Raw genomic sequence first — 16,672 nt, forward strand, 5'->3', positions numbered from 1 at the left:
GTTACCCCGATCCACCTCACCTGAATTTTAATCACCGGCACCTACACCTCATTATCACCAACCACATATAACCACAGTCACCAAAGTCACCAGTTGTCCGATCTCCGGATTACCACATGGACCATCTCTGCTACCTTACGAAGCTGAGTATTACTACCTGCGATTACTTACCTGTCCCTACTTGCCTTCTGTCTTCTCCATCCCAGTCCTCTTCCTCGTCTGTTCCGTTGGCTCGATCGGATCCCCGCATCTCTCAGCCGCTCAGCCGCGGCGAACCCCCAGGATCTGTAAGATCAGAAAGACTGATTACTATTGACATTCCGCTCACCTGAAACCTCACGAAGAGACACTCACCACATCCGAAGACTCCTCACGTTTGCTATTCACAATTGCACGCTGTAAATAAACACCTTGTTACTCCACTTACCATCTGTGTCAGACCCGTTCCTTTACACAGTGTTAATTGTAATAACTTTATGAAATTGTCTTGATAACTTGGATTTTTAGTTCCCGACATGCTTTGCAGGACAGGATAAGGAGAAAAACATTTACTGTTACACAGGGCTTGTTTCAAAACCACTGTACCGTCACACACCACGTGTGTACTGTATATTGCGCATTTTGATGTATTGCATTGCGTGTTTCTTCAAGTATAGAGCCCTGTGGACTTTATTTAGAAAATAAATTATCTTAAAATGCACTAATTTATAATAAAATCTAAGAAAAATACCTAAAAATAAGGCTCAATGTACTATGTTAATATTAAGGAATTTTCTGTATTTTTCTTTTTTTTACACAGGTTTCATCCGTATTATGAATTATTTAGTTTACAGACACTTTCTGGCTTTTTTGTATACACACACACACACATATACATATATATATATATATATGTGTGTGTGCATAAAAAGTCAGAAAGTGACCAGTCTAAAAATTATTTTCAAATGCCTTTTATTATGATTTTTTTCATTTAATTCATTATGATAATCTAAAGAAAGAGTGAAATAAACAAACCATTTCAATATTTGTGTACAAATGTTTTAAATGAATTGTAACAAATTAAATGTCCCACAATCATTTATACCTTTTGCCTCTAATAAAAACTTTTAGTTAGTTGTTTCTCAAGAAGACTACAGTGAAGAGCTTGTGGTTAAATTTGAGTGAAAAAAACAAGGAAAAACCCAAATGTCACTTTTGTTGTGATTTTGTGTCATTTCCGATCCAGCCATAAAATTAATATTATAGCAAGACAAATGAGTTTATCATTTTATTCCAAAGATGTTTAAAAGGTCATTTCCATCACAGATACACATAACTTGAGATGTGGTGAAAATATCTAAAAGTAGCAATTCAATGACTTAAAGTCTGTGTTGTCTCAAATCCTCACTAGATTTTGAATAATTTCATTCTTATGTTAATCTTTTGTCACCTGCTACTGTACGTCACTAATTAAGTAAGCAGAAATATCAACTGCTTCATGTCTCCATATAAGATGTGACGTATTCTCTTCCCCATATGTCAGTATAGCATATGCAAAAGCTGGAACAAAAGATGTAAAATGCAGCTTTGAATGCATATTGGCCCGAATAAAAAATCAAACTGGAGCAAAGGAACAAAGACTCGTCACAAAGGGCCTTTTCAGAGCCCAGTTAGACTGACACATGTGAGTGGCACTTCAATAATGACTGCAATGAACAATAATCATGTCAAAACCATTTCTGAAGCCCATTATTATCTTGCTCTCAAAACCCTGCCCAAAAATACTATCATTTATTACTGACCCAGAAAGGTGGAAGAGAGATGAGGGAGAAATGGAGGTAGAGAGAGCGAGAGAGAGACACACAAACCACTGCACCTTTAGTTCTGAAAGACATTTCATCATTCACATTACCTATGCATTTGGTTATAAAGTGGTTGAAAATCAAATTAGGTAAATAAGGCAGAGCGTTCAATCAATACAGACAACTCACACATTCAACCAAATAAAGCTCATACATCATTGATTTCATCTGAATGGCTTTGAAAGCTCCTCTGAAGAGCGCCTGTGTCCTTGTCCCTTCACGTTGTGTTTGTTTTATCTGATGAGCAGTAGATGATGAATATGCTACAGATCTGCTGATAAAAGAGACCTGAGGGAACATCATTTCTCATTCACGCTGTATGACTGACATATGTCAAATGTTTCAAATGTTCAGGTCACATTTCACCCTAAAATCAAGGTGCATTACATTTTAAATCATGAAAACTAAGCCTGTTTTTTAGGTCAACGCACCCAATTCTCACTACCATAATTTTGATGAGGATTTTATTACAAGGTTATTATTTTTATAGACTTTTTTTTTTAAACAAGAAAGAAAAATAAAGAGACAAAGAAATCACAATGAAAGCAGTAAATTAATTTAGGAAAATATTAATTAAAGTAAATAACAAATAAAATATTTTCAAGCTAATATTGTACATAATGTTTTATATAATGTTTATATGTTTTATTAAATTAAAATTATTTATTATTATATTAAATGATTATATAACAGTTTAACAATAAATAAATGTTTCTGAATTAAAGACTTTAAATGCTTACATGCATACATAAATATTTTCTTTTTGAGTTTTTGTTTTGTAATTTCCATGAACGAAAATATTGGTGGTTTCAGACCAGGATTAGAAAAGAAATTCCACCAAAATCAATAAAAATTGCCAAAAAATCCAAATCTGAGATTTTTTTATAACATATTAACAGTGCTGTTTTTTTTGTGAATATCATTTGCAAATGGGATTGAGTTTATACAACAGTTCAATAAATTCAAAATATTACTAAAAACTATAATAGTATCTCGATGTCACTACAACAAATTCCTTGTATGTGTAAACATACTTGGCCAATAAAGCTCATTCAGTCTGATGCTAAAATAATGTTTTGAATGAGACAGCTGAATGAATGATTCAGTGACTCACTCAATAAATTTTAATATTCATAAGTGGATAATTTAATTATTTTAAAATAGTTTCAGAATTTTATATTCAAAACATTATTCTCACAATATTATTTATGCAAATGTAACAGCAATTTTGTCAGTCAAACTGTCTGCTGTTCTTCAGAAAAATCCTTCAGCTCCCACACATTCGTTGGTTTTCCAGCATTTTTGTGTATTTGAACCCTTTCCAACAATGACTGTATGATTTTGAGATCCATCTTTCCACACTGAGGACAACTGAGGGACTCATATGCAACTATTACAGAAGATTCAAACACTCACTGATGCTTCAGAAGGAAAAACCATGCATTAAGAGCCGAAATGGGGTCATTTTTATAAATTGAACTATTATGTTCTCTTGTGGCCTACATGTAAGCATCTTTTATGTGAAATATCTTATTCAGGTCAGTACTAAATAAACAATAACATGCATTTTGTATGATCCCTCTTATTTTGGTAAAATAATTAACATTTTGCAGATTCTGAAAGGTGTATGTAAAGTTTTGACTTCAAATGTATATCATGGAACTGAATGAATAGCATATTCATATGCTGTGGTACTTTCAAAGAATACCACGGTACATGCTCAAACAACCTTTATAATGCCACAATTGCATTTCTGAGAACATGGTGATACGAAGCTCCTTTTCTGATGCTAAAAACACACATAAGAGCACCGGGATGAAATATGAATCATCTGAGCAACATTCAAACGCATCCATCTCCCAGTTCCCATATTTGATGTGATCTGTGGTGCAGTGCCATGTCTCTCGGTGAGCTGATGGCACACAGGCACGGCACAGATGGGAGAAGCAGTCTGTGGGCGTCAGGAGTACAGTAGATCTGCTCAGACTCACATGCACCCTAATAAAGCTCCACACACGCAGGACAGCAGCAGCTCCACCAGCCCTGATGTCTAAGGTGACTCTCTAGGATGTGAACTGAGGATCTGTATGCACACGGCGCGTGAGGTTAGGACCGTTTGCATGTGACAGGTTCACGAGGGGAAAACAGTCGGCCGCAAAAAGCGTGCATTATCGCATCGCTTTGCATCAATTTAAACATCAATCACTCCCTGCTGGAAGTGCGGTGAAAGGGTGTTGAGTGTGTGTACGTGCACCAGAACCTCATTTAAAAGGGTCATAATAGCTGCTCTTTATGATCCAATCGGTCTTGTTTGAAGTGTACGAGCGTGGGTGGGTCACACATGCTCTCGGAAAGCTTTAGTAATGCTTTAAAAACTGAAAAATTAACAATGCACTAAAACAGTCTTGAAACTCAAAAGCTACTGCGGGAACGCAAAACAGCTACTCAGCATACAAGAACGCGGATTTTGCTATGACGATCTGTCATTTGGTTTTGCTTTAGATGGCCGGTACTTCAAACCAATTGCAAACTCTTAGTTTGGTGTGCTTTACTACAAAATTTGCGCATAAACACTATTTTGCATCGCTTATATATGTTATACGTTGCATTACTATATACGAGTTTAGTATTATGATGTTTCTTTAGTGCTGTGTGCCAATAAAAAAAGCACAATTTCAAGAAGAAAGTCGTATCATTACAGAATTTAAACTTAAGAACACTTAATGTGGTTTAATGTTCCAAAACAATGACCAAGAACTGAATTTCTTTCTCATTTTTCATGTTATAAACATTATGTACTGCCAAAACAACAAGACAAAGCAATAACTTTTATAGCCATTTTCTCTGCCATAGGAAACCATTATAAGGGGAAAAAAAACTTTTCACTTCACTATCCATCTACATGCAAGTTAATGGAACCAGGATGTTCATAACATTTCTTTATTACGAACTATGAGTGAGAAAAACCTTCAAATAAAAGCATTGTTTCTTCCTTTGGATTACGCGGTTGTTGTTTTGGCAGGAGATCATGTTTATGACATGGGAAATGTGAGAGAAATTTGGTAGTCACATATGAGTGAATCTCAACTGGTGGGTTGCGAGGTCTGTTCTGAAAGCAGAAAAACAATGCTGAATGCAATTAATGAAATGCTGCTGACCATATAATCATGTGCAGTTAGGATGGCAAAATAAATAGGTATTAGAAAAAGGCTTCCCATTTCTTTTGTTGTTAACATCAGATGGTGCAATCAGAAAGTATTTTAGCACAAATTCATCTGACATCCTTGCAGAAGCATCCAAATGAGACAGATGCATGACATGCCCTCATCCTCACAAACAAACAAAACTACACAACATAAAAGAAAATATGACGCACACTACATCAAAAAGGGTTCAAGGGTAAAACGCACTCCTGCTGATGTTTATGCATTTGCAAAATTGATAATTTTTTATTGTTATTCAGTTCAAAACAAAACTACATGAGATAAAAGAAAATATGATTCAGATTACATCAACAATGGGTTCACTGCAAATATATATATATATATTTGCTTACTAAGAATTTGTCTTGTTTTTTTTCCAATACAAATAGCTAAACATTCTTAAATCAAGATGCATTTACTCGAGAAGCAAAATTACTTAAGGTATTATGCCTTGTTTTCTGAAAAAAATAAATAATAATAATTAAATTCCTACTCAGAATCTGTTTGTAACTTTAACACCACAAAAAAATGCAACTTTCTTAATCTTTTTTTTTTTTTTTCGTTTTCCATTAAAAATATAATGAAGACATTATAAGTAACTTGATTTTTCTTGCTCCATTTGAAAGGCAATTAATTTTTCTTGTTTTTTACTCTTCTTTCTTTTCTTATTTTCTTATTTATTTACCTCACTTTTTTCTCACTTTAAAGAAAATGATTTTTGCAGTACAATGCAACTCACCATGAGCGTCTCGGTAGTAGGCATGCGTCACGCTCCTGAATCGCTCTTGTCCCGCCGTATCCCAGATCTACAGAGCAAGAGGAGGCACAAACTTTACCTGCTTCATTCATACATACATCACACACACACACACACACACACACACACACACTATCAAATCAGGTTTCACTCTTCACTAGAAAAGCACTTGAAGTGAAGCAAAGGAGCACAAACTTTAATTAGCCGATGTGGTAATGGCGTGAGGTAGAGGACACGAATTTGGATTAATGGCTGAGGTCGAGACCTATTACACCATCCACGTCCTGATAAGAGCACCTGTCACACACATGCAGAGACCTGTCGGCCAGGGTCATGTTTCACACTGATGAAACTGAGCGAGAAGACATGAATGCTGATGAGCAGAACAGCCTGACATTAACAAAGACTGGGGGATAATGTACACACACATACAAATAAGCATTAAAAAAGCATCATAAATGGCTTCAAGTCTCATATGAAGGCATGCAATAGTTTTGTGTGACAAACAGACTCATTGTTTTTTTTTAATATGCACATTTAAATTTTTAAAGGAATGGATTATCTGAAAACGAACATTTGCGGAAAGTGCACCCACCCTCAGGCCATCCCAGATGTAGGTGAATTTGTTTCTTCATCAGATTTAGAGAAATGCACTGCTCACCAATGGATGCTCTGCAGTGAATGGGTGCCGTTAGAATGAGAGTCCAAACAGCTGATAAAAACATAACAATAATCCACAAGTAATCCACACCACTCCAGTCCATCAATTCATGTTTTAAGAAGTCAAAAGTTGTGTGTTTGTAAGAAACAAATCCATCATTAATACGTTTTTAACTTCAAACCATTGCTTCCGGCTAAAATAAAAGTCCATGATCCATAATAACCCTTCCTCCATTGAAAAAGGAGAAAATCTCCTGTTGTCTCTCACATCAAAATCCACATACATATTTGTCTCATTCTGCTAGATATATCTGCTGCGTTCGACAATGTTAATCATCATAAAAATAATCATAATCATAAAAATCCTTCTGTCCACCATATCATCGATGGGCATCACCAGAACTGCAGTCCACTGGTTTGAATCTTACCTCACAAGTGCTTTGGGGTAGCTTGGGGAGGAGAGGTATCCAAATCACATCAACTTGTCACTGGGGTTCCTCAGGGATCAGTGCTTGGATCCCCTCCGTTTCTCTATATACACTAAATTCATCATTCAGGAAAATGGTTTCTCCTACTACTGCTATGCTGATGACATGCAGCTCTACCTTTTATTTCAATCAGATGATCCAACAGTACCTGCTTGGATCTCAGACTACCTGGCAGACATCTCAGCAAGGATGAAAGAACATCACCTGCAGCTAAACCTAGCAAAGACAGAGCTTCTCATTTTCCCAGCCGCCCCATCATTACAGCACGAGTTTACCATCCAACTGGATTTATCAACAATAATAGTGAAGTGACATACTGCCAAGTATGGTGACCCATCTAACCCATTTAACCCATCCAACGTGCACACACACAGCAGTGAACACACACACACACACACCGTGAACACACACCCGGAGCAGTGGGCAGCCATTTTTATGCTGCGGCGCCCGGGGAGCAGTTGGGGGTTCGGTGCCTTGCTCAAGGGCACCTCAGTCGTGGTATTGAGGGTGGAGAGAGCGCTGGACATTCACTCCCCCCACCTACAATCCCTGCCGGCCCGAGACTCGAACCCGCAACCTTTGGATTACGAGTCCGACTCTCTAACCATTAGGCCACGACTTCCCCACAATCCCACTGAGTTCAGCCAGGAATCTTGGGATGATCCTTGATGATCAGCTGACCTTTAAAGATCATGTTGCAAAAACAGCTTCTTGTCCAGGCCCTCATCATTTCTAGGCTGGACTGGACTATTGCAATGCTCTTCTGGCTGGACTTCCAACATGTGCAATCAGACCTCTGCAAATGATTCAGAATGCAGCAGCACATCTTGTTTTTAATATGCCCAACAGGGGCCATGTCACATCGCTTCTCATCTCTCTGCATTGGCTTCCGGTCGCGGCTCCCATCAAGTTCAAGTCATTGATGCTTGCCTACAGAACTGCCATAGGCTGCACATCCCCTACTTACACTCTCTCCTATGTGTCGACATCCCCTCCACAAGCCTGCGGTTGGTAAACGAGTAGCGGCTCGTGTTCCCAATGCAGAGAGGCATAAAATCACTCTCAAGGACATTTTCTTTCACTGTATCCTGTTGGTGGAATGACCTACTTAACTCCATCCGGACAGCCAAATCCCTCACAATCTTCAATAAACAACTGAATACTCATCTCTTCCATGAGCATCTAACTGCTTACTATCCTTTATCCCTTCCTGTTCTAACTTTTACTATTTTGTAAAACATCTTATGATCATCTTTGGATAAAAGCATTTGCCAAACGAATAAATGGAAATATTAATGTATTATGGACTCATATTTTAGTTTAAAGAATGTATTGATGGATTTGTCTCTTGCAAACACACAGTTTTTGGCTTCTAAAGCATGAATTGATGGACTGGAGTGGTGTGGATTACTTGTTGTTTATTGTGATGTTTTTATCAGCTGTTTGGACTCTCATTCTGATGGCACCCATTCACTGCAGAGGATCCATTGCTGAGCAAGTGATGGAATGCTACATTTCTCCAAATCAGATGAAGAAACAAACTCATCTATATCTTGGGTGGCCTGAGGGTGAGCACATAATAGTTCATTAATGGCATCACTGTGAAAACCCTCTTTTGGAATCTATATTTTAATAGTACAGCACTAGCAACCCAAAGGTCATGGGTTTGATCCCCAGGGTATGTAAAAAACTGATAGAAATGTATCCCTTGAATGCAATGTAAATCACTTCGGATAAAACTGTCTGCCAAATGCATAAATTTAAATGTTAATTTTTTACATTTTAAATAAATAAAAATAACAACACAATGGTGAGTCTCTGAAGCCAATATTAAGTGTGAACTTATGAATAAAAATGAGTGATTTCATTTTTAAATCAGATGCCGACTCTGTCTACGCTTCTGCGTCTCAGAAATCCAAACCTGTCAAGACAACATTAAACTAAGATACTATATTATCCATATTTTCCAAAGTTTATGTTTTAAACATTTTGAGAAATATAAGCATGCTTTTGTGTCTCAAACTCAAGCGCGTTGCACACAATAAGAGTCACCAAAGGAAAAGAACAAACTGTTTTACATCTGATTTAAACAGAATCTCTTTTCTCAGCTTTTTTTTTACATAATTTTTTCTTTTAAGTATTTTGGGGTGAACTATCACTTTAAAAATGAGATTCATGCACAGCCTCAGTAATGAGGCCCAATCTTGATGTGTGAAAACACGGATTCACAATGTAAGCATGTGGATTAGTTTCGCTTTGAGATGTTTGCACATTTGACCTGACACAGCATTCTTTAATAATCCCTATCAACATTAATTCACCTATCAACCGCTCACCCTGTTCAACGGTCCACAATAATTACACTGACGACCTTAAAAACTCTGACTATGAGTGCAGGTGAGCGGGCTATGAAGCTGTCTGTCTGGTTAAATCAAACACGCAGTCGAGTCTGTGTGTTTCCTTTCACTAGTGCGAGGCATGCGGCTAATGGAGCGTTAAAGATTAATGACAGCCTCGTTAAACTCTCATTAGAGCTGATCCTCTAGATGCGCGCTCATTGTTTACTTAGTCAATATTAGCCAGAGGGAGCGAAGCAACATGGGAACATCCAAATGTATCACCTTAGTATTTAAAACAGCACAGATAATTGGAGTTGCTTTGAAATGAGGTAATTAAATCACCTAATTACTCAAGAGTTTATTGAGATTATACAAATGCCGACAGATGGTATCAAATTTAAAAGCTTGTTATATTGAAAGTATGAGCATTAGTAACTGATTTCATTCGTAATACTCACAGTACTTTACAAAAATTTAAAATGGGACATGTTACATTTAAAGCTTGTAGAAAAGACCAGCTTAGACCAGGAAGAAAGTCTGTTCTGTCTACACTGGTTTGATAGTTAAAGCTGTTGACCAATTTGTTTGGATCAGGAACAGATCTGGAGAAATATAGCATTGCATCACTTGCTCAGCAATGGATGCTCTGCAGTGAATGGGTGCCGTCAGAATGAGAGTCCAAACAACTGATAAAACACATCACAATAATCCACAAGTAATCCAGTCCATCTTTGTCATGGAATACAGTCGCAGCAAGTTCACAGTTTTAATGGTCATCTTTGCTTTAATTTTATTTTCAAGATCTGAGGTAAACTAGGCCTATCTATTGTTGCTTTCAGTATGGCTAGAAGGTCACGCAATATGATATTTAAACTCATATTAGACACGTTTAACTTTGAATAAAGCACATAATCACCGGAGATTATCTACTGTCATATAGTTTGTATGTTGTTGTTCCAGCCGCGACGTTGTGGAATCAGAAACGGTTTCTAAAATAGAAATTTCGATAGGCTAGATAGGACAAACACTCCAATTAACATGGAAAATATACCTTTTATCACGTCACAGCATCGCGTCACGTGTAGTCAGGACACAGTGTAAGATGTTTTTAACTAAAAATGTCCATAATAATGCTTCCTCCAGTGAAAAATCTAAATCCAGCCACATATTTGTTTAGAGCTGTTTTAGATTGTTTTGGTTTGCAAACGGTGCTTGATCTGTGCAGATTTCTCTCCTGATTCAGACCAGACCACTTTTTCACTGGAGGAAGCGTTATTATGGATTATGGAATTGTATTTTAGTTAAAAACGTCTTAATGGTGGATTTGTTTCTTACAAACACACAGCTTTTGTCTTCTCCAGATGTTAACTGATGGACTGGAGTGGTGTGGATTATTGTGATGTTTTTATCAGCTGTTTGGACTCTCATTCTGACGGCACCCATTCACTGTAGAGGATCTATTGGTGAGCAAGTGATTCAGTGCTACATTTCTCCAGATCTGATGAAGAAACAAACTCATCTACATCTTGGATGGCCTGAGGGTGAGGACATTTTTGGCAAATGTTCATTTTTAGGTGAACTATTCCTTTAAGCTATCATTAAAAAGTTGCATGCAGAAAATGATGCTCACCTGTAGTTTAACTCTCACACCATCAATGTTCAGCACCTTATTCTGCAATAAAAGAGAAGAGAAAAGAAAGATCAGTCTTGCAAGTCATGGATTTGACCAGCTCCCTGCTGAGGTCTCATTAGCGTTTAACTTTGGGTCACTGAGCACAAGCGGTTCTGCTTTCTTGGAAAGCACCGCAGATCCATCACGCTTTGAATGTGAGATGTCAGCAGAGAGTGTGGCTCTTCCGACTTTGAACTTTTATTAAATCTCCAGAGATGCTACTGCCATGTTACACAGCTCTGTTCGGCTTCAATAGGAAAGTCCAAAAATAGGTCTTTACTTCTGTGAGCACTGAGCAGTACGAGTGTTCATTTAAAAATGAATTCATATTTTTATTCATCAAGAACACATTAAATTGACCAAAAATGACAGTAAAGACATTTATAACTTTACAAAAGATTTCTATTTCAAATAAGTGCAGTTCTTTTGAACTTTTTGTTCATCAAAGAATCCTGAAAAATAAAATATATCAGTTTCCAACAAAAATATGAAGCAATAATGCTTCACTCTTGTCATAATTCAATTTGTAGCCAGATATATCACTGTATTCCTTAAAAACTTGTAGCAAGGGTGAATAGAGGATTGTGGATTGGTCAGGTATATTAACAGATCATCTGCATAAAGGGATAGTTTGTGTTCATTTTAATTCCTTTTATAACAGTATGGGACCTTACTGCAATAGCAAGGGGTTCGATGGCCAGAGCAAATAATGAGGGAGATATAGTGCAGACTTGCATACAATTAAATATAGTTTTTAAATATCCTATGAACTCAAAACTCATGGCTTCTAAGGTTGCAAAGAGAAAAGTGGGCTCAATCCTGTCAAAAGCCTTTTCGGCCTCCATAGACAGAATAAATATTGATAGTTTCTGCTTTTGAGCTATATTAAGTATGTGTAATAGCCTTCTAACATTGTCAGAGCCTTGTCTATTCTTAACGAATCCTATCTGATCTGGATGTATTACTTTGGATACAACAGTTTCCAGCCTTAGGGCAAGCAGCTTGGTCAAGACATCATAGTCAGCATTAAGGAGACTTAGTGGCCTATAAGACCCATATTTTTGCCTGTTTTCCCCCGGTTTAGGAAGTATTGTTATTGTTGCCAATTCCAGGGAGTGTGCAAGAGATCCTCTCTCTAATTATTCTTTAATCATGTTTGTTAAAGGGGTTAATAATATGTTTGAAAAGGACTTAAAATACTCCACTGGAACGCCGTCTGGTCCAGGGGCCTTGTGCTTTAAGTACCTCATTTTCGGTTATATCTGAATTCAACAATTTATTATCTTCATCATCAATCTTAGGTAATTGTAATTTATCTAAAAAAATGTTGCATCAGAATTTCCCTGACTATGATCAGTTTTCTATAAAGTTTCATAAAAATCCTTGAATAAAATATTAATTTCTTTAGGATCATTTATATATCTTCGATCGAGATGAATATATCTGATTCTTCTTTTTTAATTTGCCATGATAATAATCTGCTAGTTTTATCTAATAATTATATTTTGTTCTGTCCATAATAGATTCAACCTTCTGTGTGCACAGATTATTATATAAGACCCGTTTTTGAATAAGTTGTGTCAAACATTTCTCATTATTAGTCATTGAATGTTCTAATTCCAATGATCTTATTTCTTTTTCTAACTCTGTTAAAACAGTTCTCTTTTCTTTTTGTTTATAAGACCCGTATGAAAGAATACGTCCTCTCATAAATGCTTTAAGTGCATCCCATATAATTGAATGAGAGGCTGAGTTAGCACTATCTTCGAGAAAAAAATTGAATCTGGGTGGACATAAACTTGATAAAGTCTGGGTCCTCTGGGTTCTAAATCTCCAGTTTTTGGAATAAGGTAAAGTCAATGTTGTTTCCCACACAAGCTTGACAGGGTTATGATCAGAGATGGAAGCAGGGAGGTAAATACAGTCCTTCACTTGGTGGGCTAATGATTGTGATGCTAAGAAGAAATCTATTCTTGGTTACACTTTATTTTGAGTCCACTTTAGACATTCTACTAACTATAAGTAACTTTGTAACTACATGTCAACTAATTCTCATTAATTTGCAACTACATGTCTACTAACTCTCAGAGTAGACTGTTAGGGTAGGTTTAGGGTTAGTAGAATAAGTTGACACAATCATGCAAAGTTTCTCATAGTCAGTATGTTGTATGTTGTGGACCCATCAAAATAAAGTGTTAGAAGATATTAAGCAGACAGTCTACTAATACTCTAATGACTGCTACTTGACATGTAGTTGCAAAGTTATTTACCGTTAGTAGAATGTCTAAAGTGGACTATCAAAATAAAGTGTTACCCTATTCTTGAGTAAACATTATGTACATTTGAATAAAATGAGTAGTCAGTTTCATCTGGATAGAGATTGTGCCATACATCATACAGCTCAAGTCATTCCTTGACTCAAAATATGTGCTGCTTTTGACTTGAGAATTTTCTTTTGAGGATCTATCCTTAAAAGGATCTAGAACTAGATTAAAGTCACCTCCAAAAATGCACAAATGTGTCTTGAGCAGTAAATCAGTATATTAGAATGATTTCTGAAGATCATGTCACACTGAAGACTGGAGTATAATGATGCTGAAAATACACAGGAATAAAATGCATTTTGCAATATATTCACACAGAAAGTAGTGTTTTACTGTATTTTTGATCAAATAAATGCAGCCTTGGTGAGCAGAAGAGTCTTTAAAATTCATACAAACCTCAAACGTTTGAATATTTCATTAGATATATACAAATGATGCCACTATATCCAATAACAGTTACAGTTCATTTAAACTTTTATTGCATATGTTGAATATGTTAAAACCTCAATTTAAATCTCAACAACAACCAAAACATAAAAACATACTTATTTGTTTAACAATGACATACATTTAATCACACACTTACTTTTTGAATGTGTTATTTGCTAAATGAAAATGCATAAGCAAGTAAATATTTTCTTTTCTTAGAAATTCATTTTCACTAAGTTCACGGTTTACTTGACATGCTCTGACAGATTTTCCCAGTGCACACTGCAAAAGACTAATCGATTATAAAATTTGGTGGCATTTATTTTAACGATCGTTCTATCCATTAGTTGTTGCATCTTTAATGAGCATTAACAGAAATCTTTGAATTTCACTTACTAGAGTCTTTCTAGCAACAAAGCCTGTGGAAAAATGCCACCATGATGGGCATCATTTCCTCCTGTCATGCTTTAATTGAGTAAAGGTCAGTTTATAGGCCTTCTGTGAGCTGATCTTGAGCTAAGCAGATGGAAAAGAGTTGATCCACACATCCTAATGAGTGTGAATACTATATGCTCTCATTAAACCATCACTGTCACACCTAATAATGAGTGAGAAAATGAACAGATGCATGTTTAAACACACACCAACATTGCACAAACACACAAAGAGTTGTTTGCTGTCAGCAATTTACTGACTCGCTGAGATCAAGGCTAATAAAGTCATGGCAGGTCTGTTTTCTTTCCCTTTTGTATGTACTGTTTCTTCCTCTGTTGTAGCTGTAGAGGACAACAGGTTTTTCTGCTTGAGTAGTGCTAAAACCATTAAAAACAATAGCTAACAACTGCACTGTCATCTTCAGCGCCAAGGACAAACTCCTGGCATGTCTTGACATCAAACCGCCTCACTCTCAGCACTGAGCACAGAATAAATGGGAAGGTGTGACACTTTTCCTTTCTTGGCTAAGGCAGTGGGCCGTCAGGACTCGGGTCAGTACAGCTGTCATTGCATCAGAATATGACCGTAGTTGCTGGTGATGCATCAGAATAAACCTGCTGTCACACCGAGCAGCAGAAATTCACATGACACACCAAGAAAGTAAATTCAGGAACAAACCAGAACAACATGACCAACGTGAGAATCACATTAAAAGAGGAGGCACTACGCAAAGTATTAAACAAAACTGTAGTAACAGTTAAAAGAAAATGCCTATAAAAGTATGGTTAAAAAATAAAATAAAATTGCAATATTAAAATGATATAGGACTAATGTTTTGTCACAAGAAATTATACAAGTATATAAATGACATAGAAATACAGTAATAATAGAATAATAATAATAAAGATTACAGCTAATACATTCAAATTGTAAGTTGAATTAATATTAATATATATATATATACTGTATATATTGCATAGATAGGTGTACTATTTTGTCTACATAAATTATACATATTTATATATAAATTAAAATGACACAACCTACTATTTAAACCAAAAAGTATGCCTATACAATTTAAATTTACTATCTAATTGTTTAATTTAATAATTTATTATCTGTGTGTGTGTGTGTGTGTGTGTGTATAGCAAAATGATGCATAACACAGGAGTTTAATAAAAAAAAATATTCATTTATGACAATTATTGACACAATATTAAAATTCTAATTAAAATTATGCAATATTACAATTCTGACTGATATGATAAAACAACAATTATTTTCATGTTATGGTCAAAAGAAATCCAATATTAAAATTCTATAGGAATTTGGTTCTTTTAATTGTGATGATTTAGGCTCACATGTAACAAAAAAACACCAATTCACATCTCAACACATTAGAATACTTCATAAGACCAATAAAAAAACTTTTTTGTGAATTGTTGGCCTTCTGGAAAGTATGTTCATTTACTGCATATGTACTCAATACTTGGTAGGGGCTCCTTTGGCCTGGATTACTGCATCAATGCGGCGTGGCATGGAGGTGATCAGTTTGAGGCACTGCTCAGGTGTAATGGAAGCCCAGGTTGTTTTGATAGCGGCCTTCAGGTCATCTGCATTGTTGTTTCTGGTGTCTCTCATATTCCTCTTGACAATACCCCATAGATTCTCTATGGGGTTCAACCAGGCGAGTTTGCTGGCCAATCAAGCACAGAAACACCATGGTCACTGAACCAGCTTTTGGTACCTTTGGCAGTGTGGGCAGGGGCCAAGTCCTGCTGGAAAATGAAATCAGCATCTCCATAAAGCTTGTCAGCAGAAGGAAGCATGAAGTGCTCTAAAATGTCCTGGTAGATGGCTGCGTTGACTGTGGACTTCAGAAAACACAGTGGACCAACACCAGCAGATGACATGGCAGCCCAAATCATCACTGACTGTGGAAACTTCACACTGGACTTCAAGCAACATGGATTCTGTGCCTCTCCAGTCTTCCTCCAGACTCTGGGACCTTGATTTCCAAATGAAATGCAAAATTTACTTTTATCTGAAAAGAGGACTTTGGACCACTGAGCAACAGTCCAGTTCTTTTTCTCCACAGCCCAGGTAAGATGCTTCTGACGTTGTCTCTGGTTCAGAAGTGGCTTGGTAGCCCTTTTCCTGAAGACGTCTGAGCGTGGAGACTCTTGATGCACTGACTCCAGCTTCAGTCCACTCCTTGTGAAGCTCTCACAAGTGTTTGAATCAGCTTTGCTTGACAGTATTGTCAAGCTTGCAGTCATCCCTGTTGCTTGTGCACCTTTTCCTACCCAAATTCTTCCTTCCAGTCAACTTTGCATTTAATATGCTTTGATACAGCACTCTGTGAACAGCCACAGCTTTCAGTAATGAAACTCACTGCTGTGATTGTGTGCAAGGGATCTGCAACTAAATAATAGCTTTTAATCTTTAATATCTGTCTTATGTTCAACTGTCCCAATTCTTATGCTCACATCAATGAGTGGAATGAACACTAAAAGTGCTGTTC

The 16,672-nt window shown here is 36.6% G+C and overlaps 1 protein-coding gene across 1 annotated transcript in view; it reads right to left on the reverse strand.

The window, feature by feature from the left end:
* Window positions 1–16,672, reverse strand: part of rab26 (RAB26, member RAS oncogene family) — an 89,081-nt gene that overhangs the window by 40,025 nt on the left and 32,384 nt on the right. Inside the window, exons 3-4 of the mRNA XM_079388829.1 lie at window positions 10,919–10,960; window positions 5,784–5,850 (exon numbers count right to left, since the gene is read on the reverse strand). Of these exons, the coding sequence (XP_079244955.1) occupies window positions 5,784–5,850; window positions 10,919–10,960 (109 nt within the window). The remainder of the gene's footprint in view (window positions 1–5,783; window positions 5,851–10,918; window positions 10,961–16,672) is intronic.

The sequence above is a fragment of the Barbus barbus genome (assembly GCF_936440315.1).
Source record: "Barbus barbus genome assembly, chromosome: 32".
In the NCBI taxonomy this organism is placed as follows: Eukaryota; Metazoa; Chordata; class Actinopteri; order Cypriniformes; family Cyprinidae; genus Barbus; species Barbus barbus.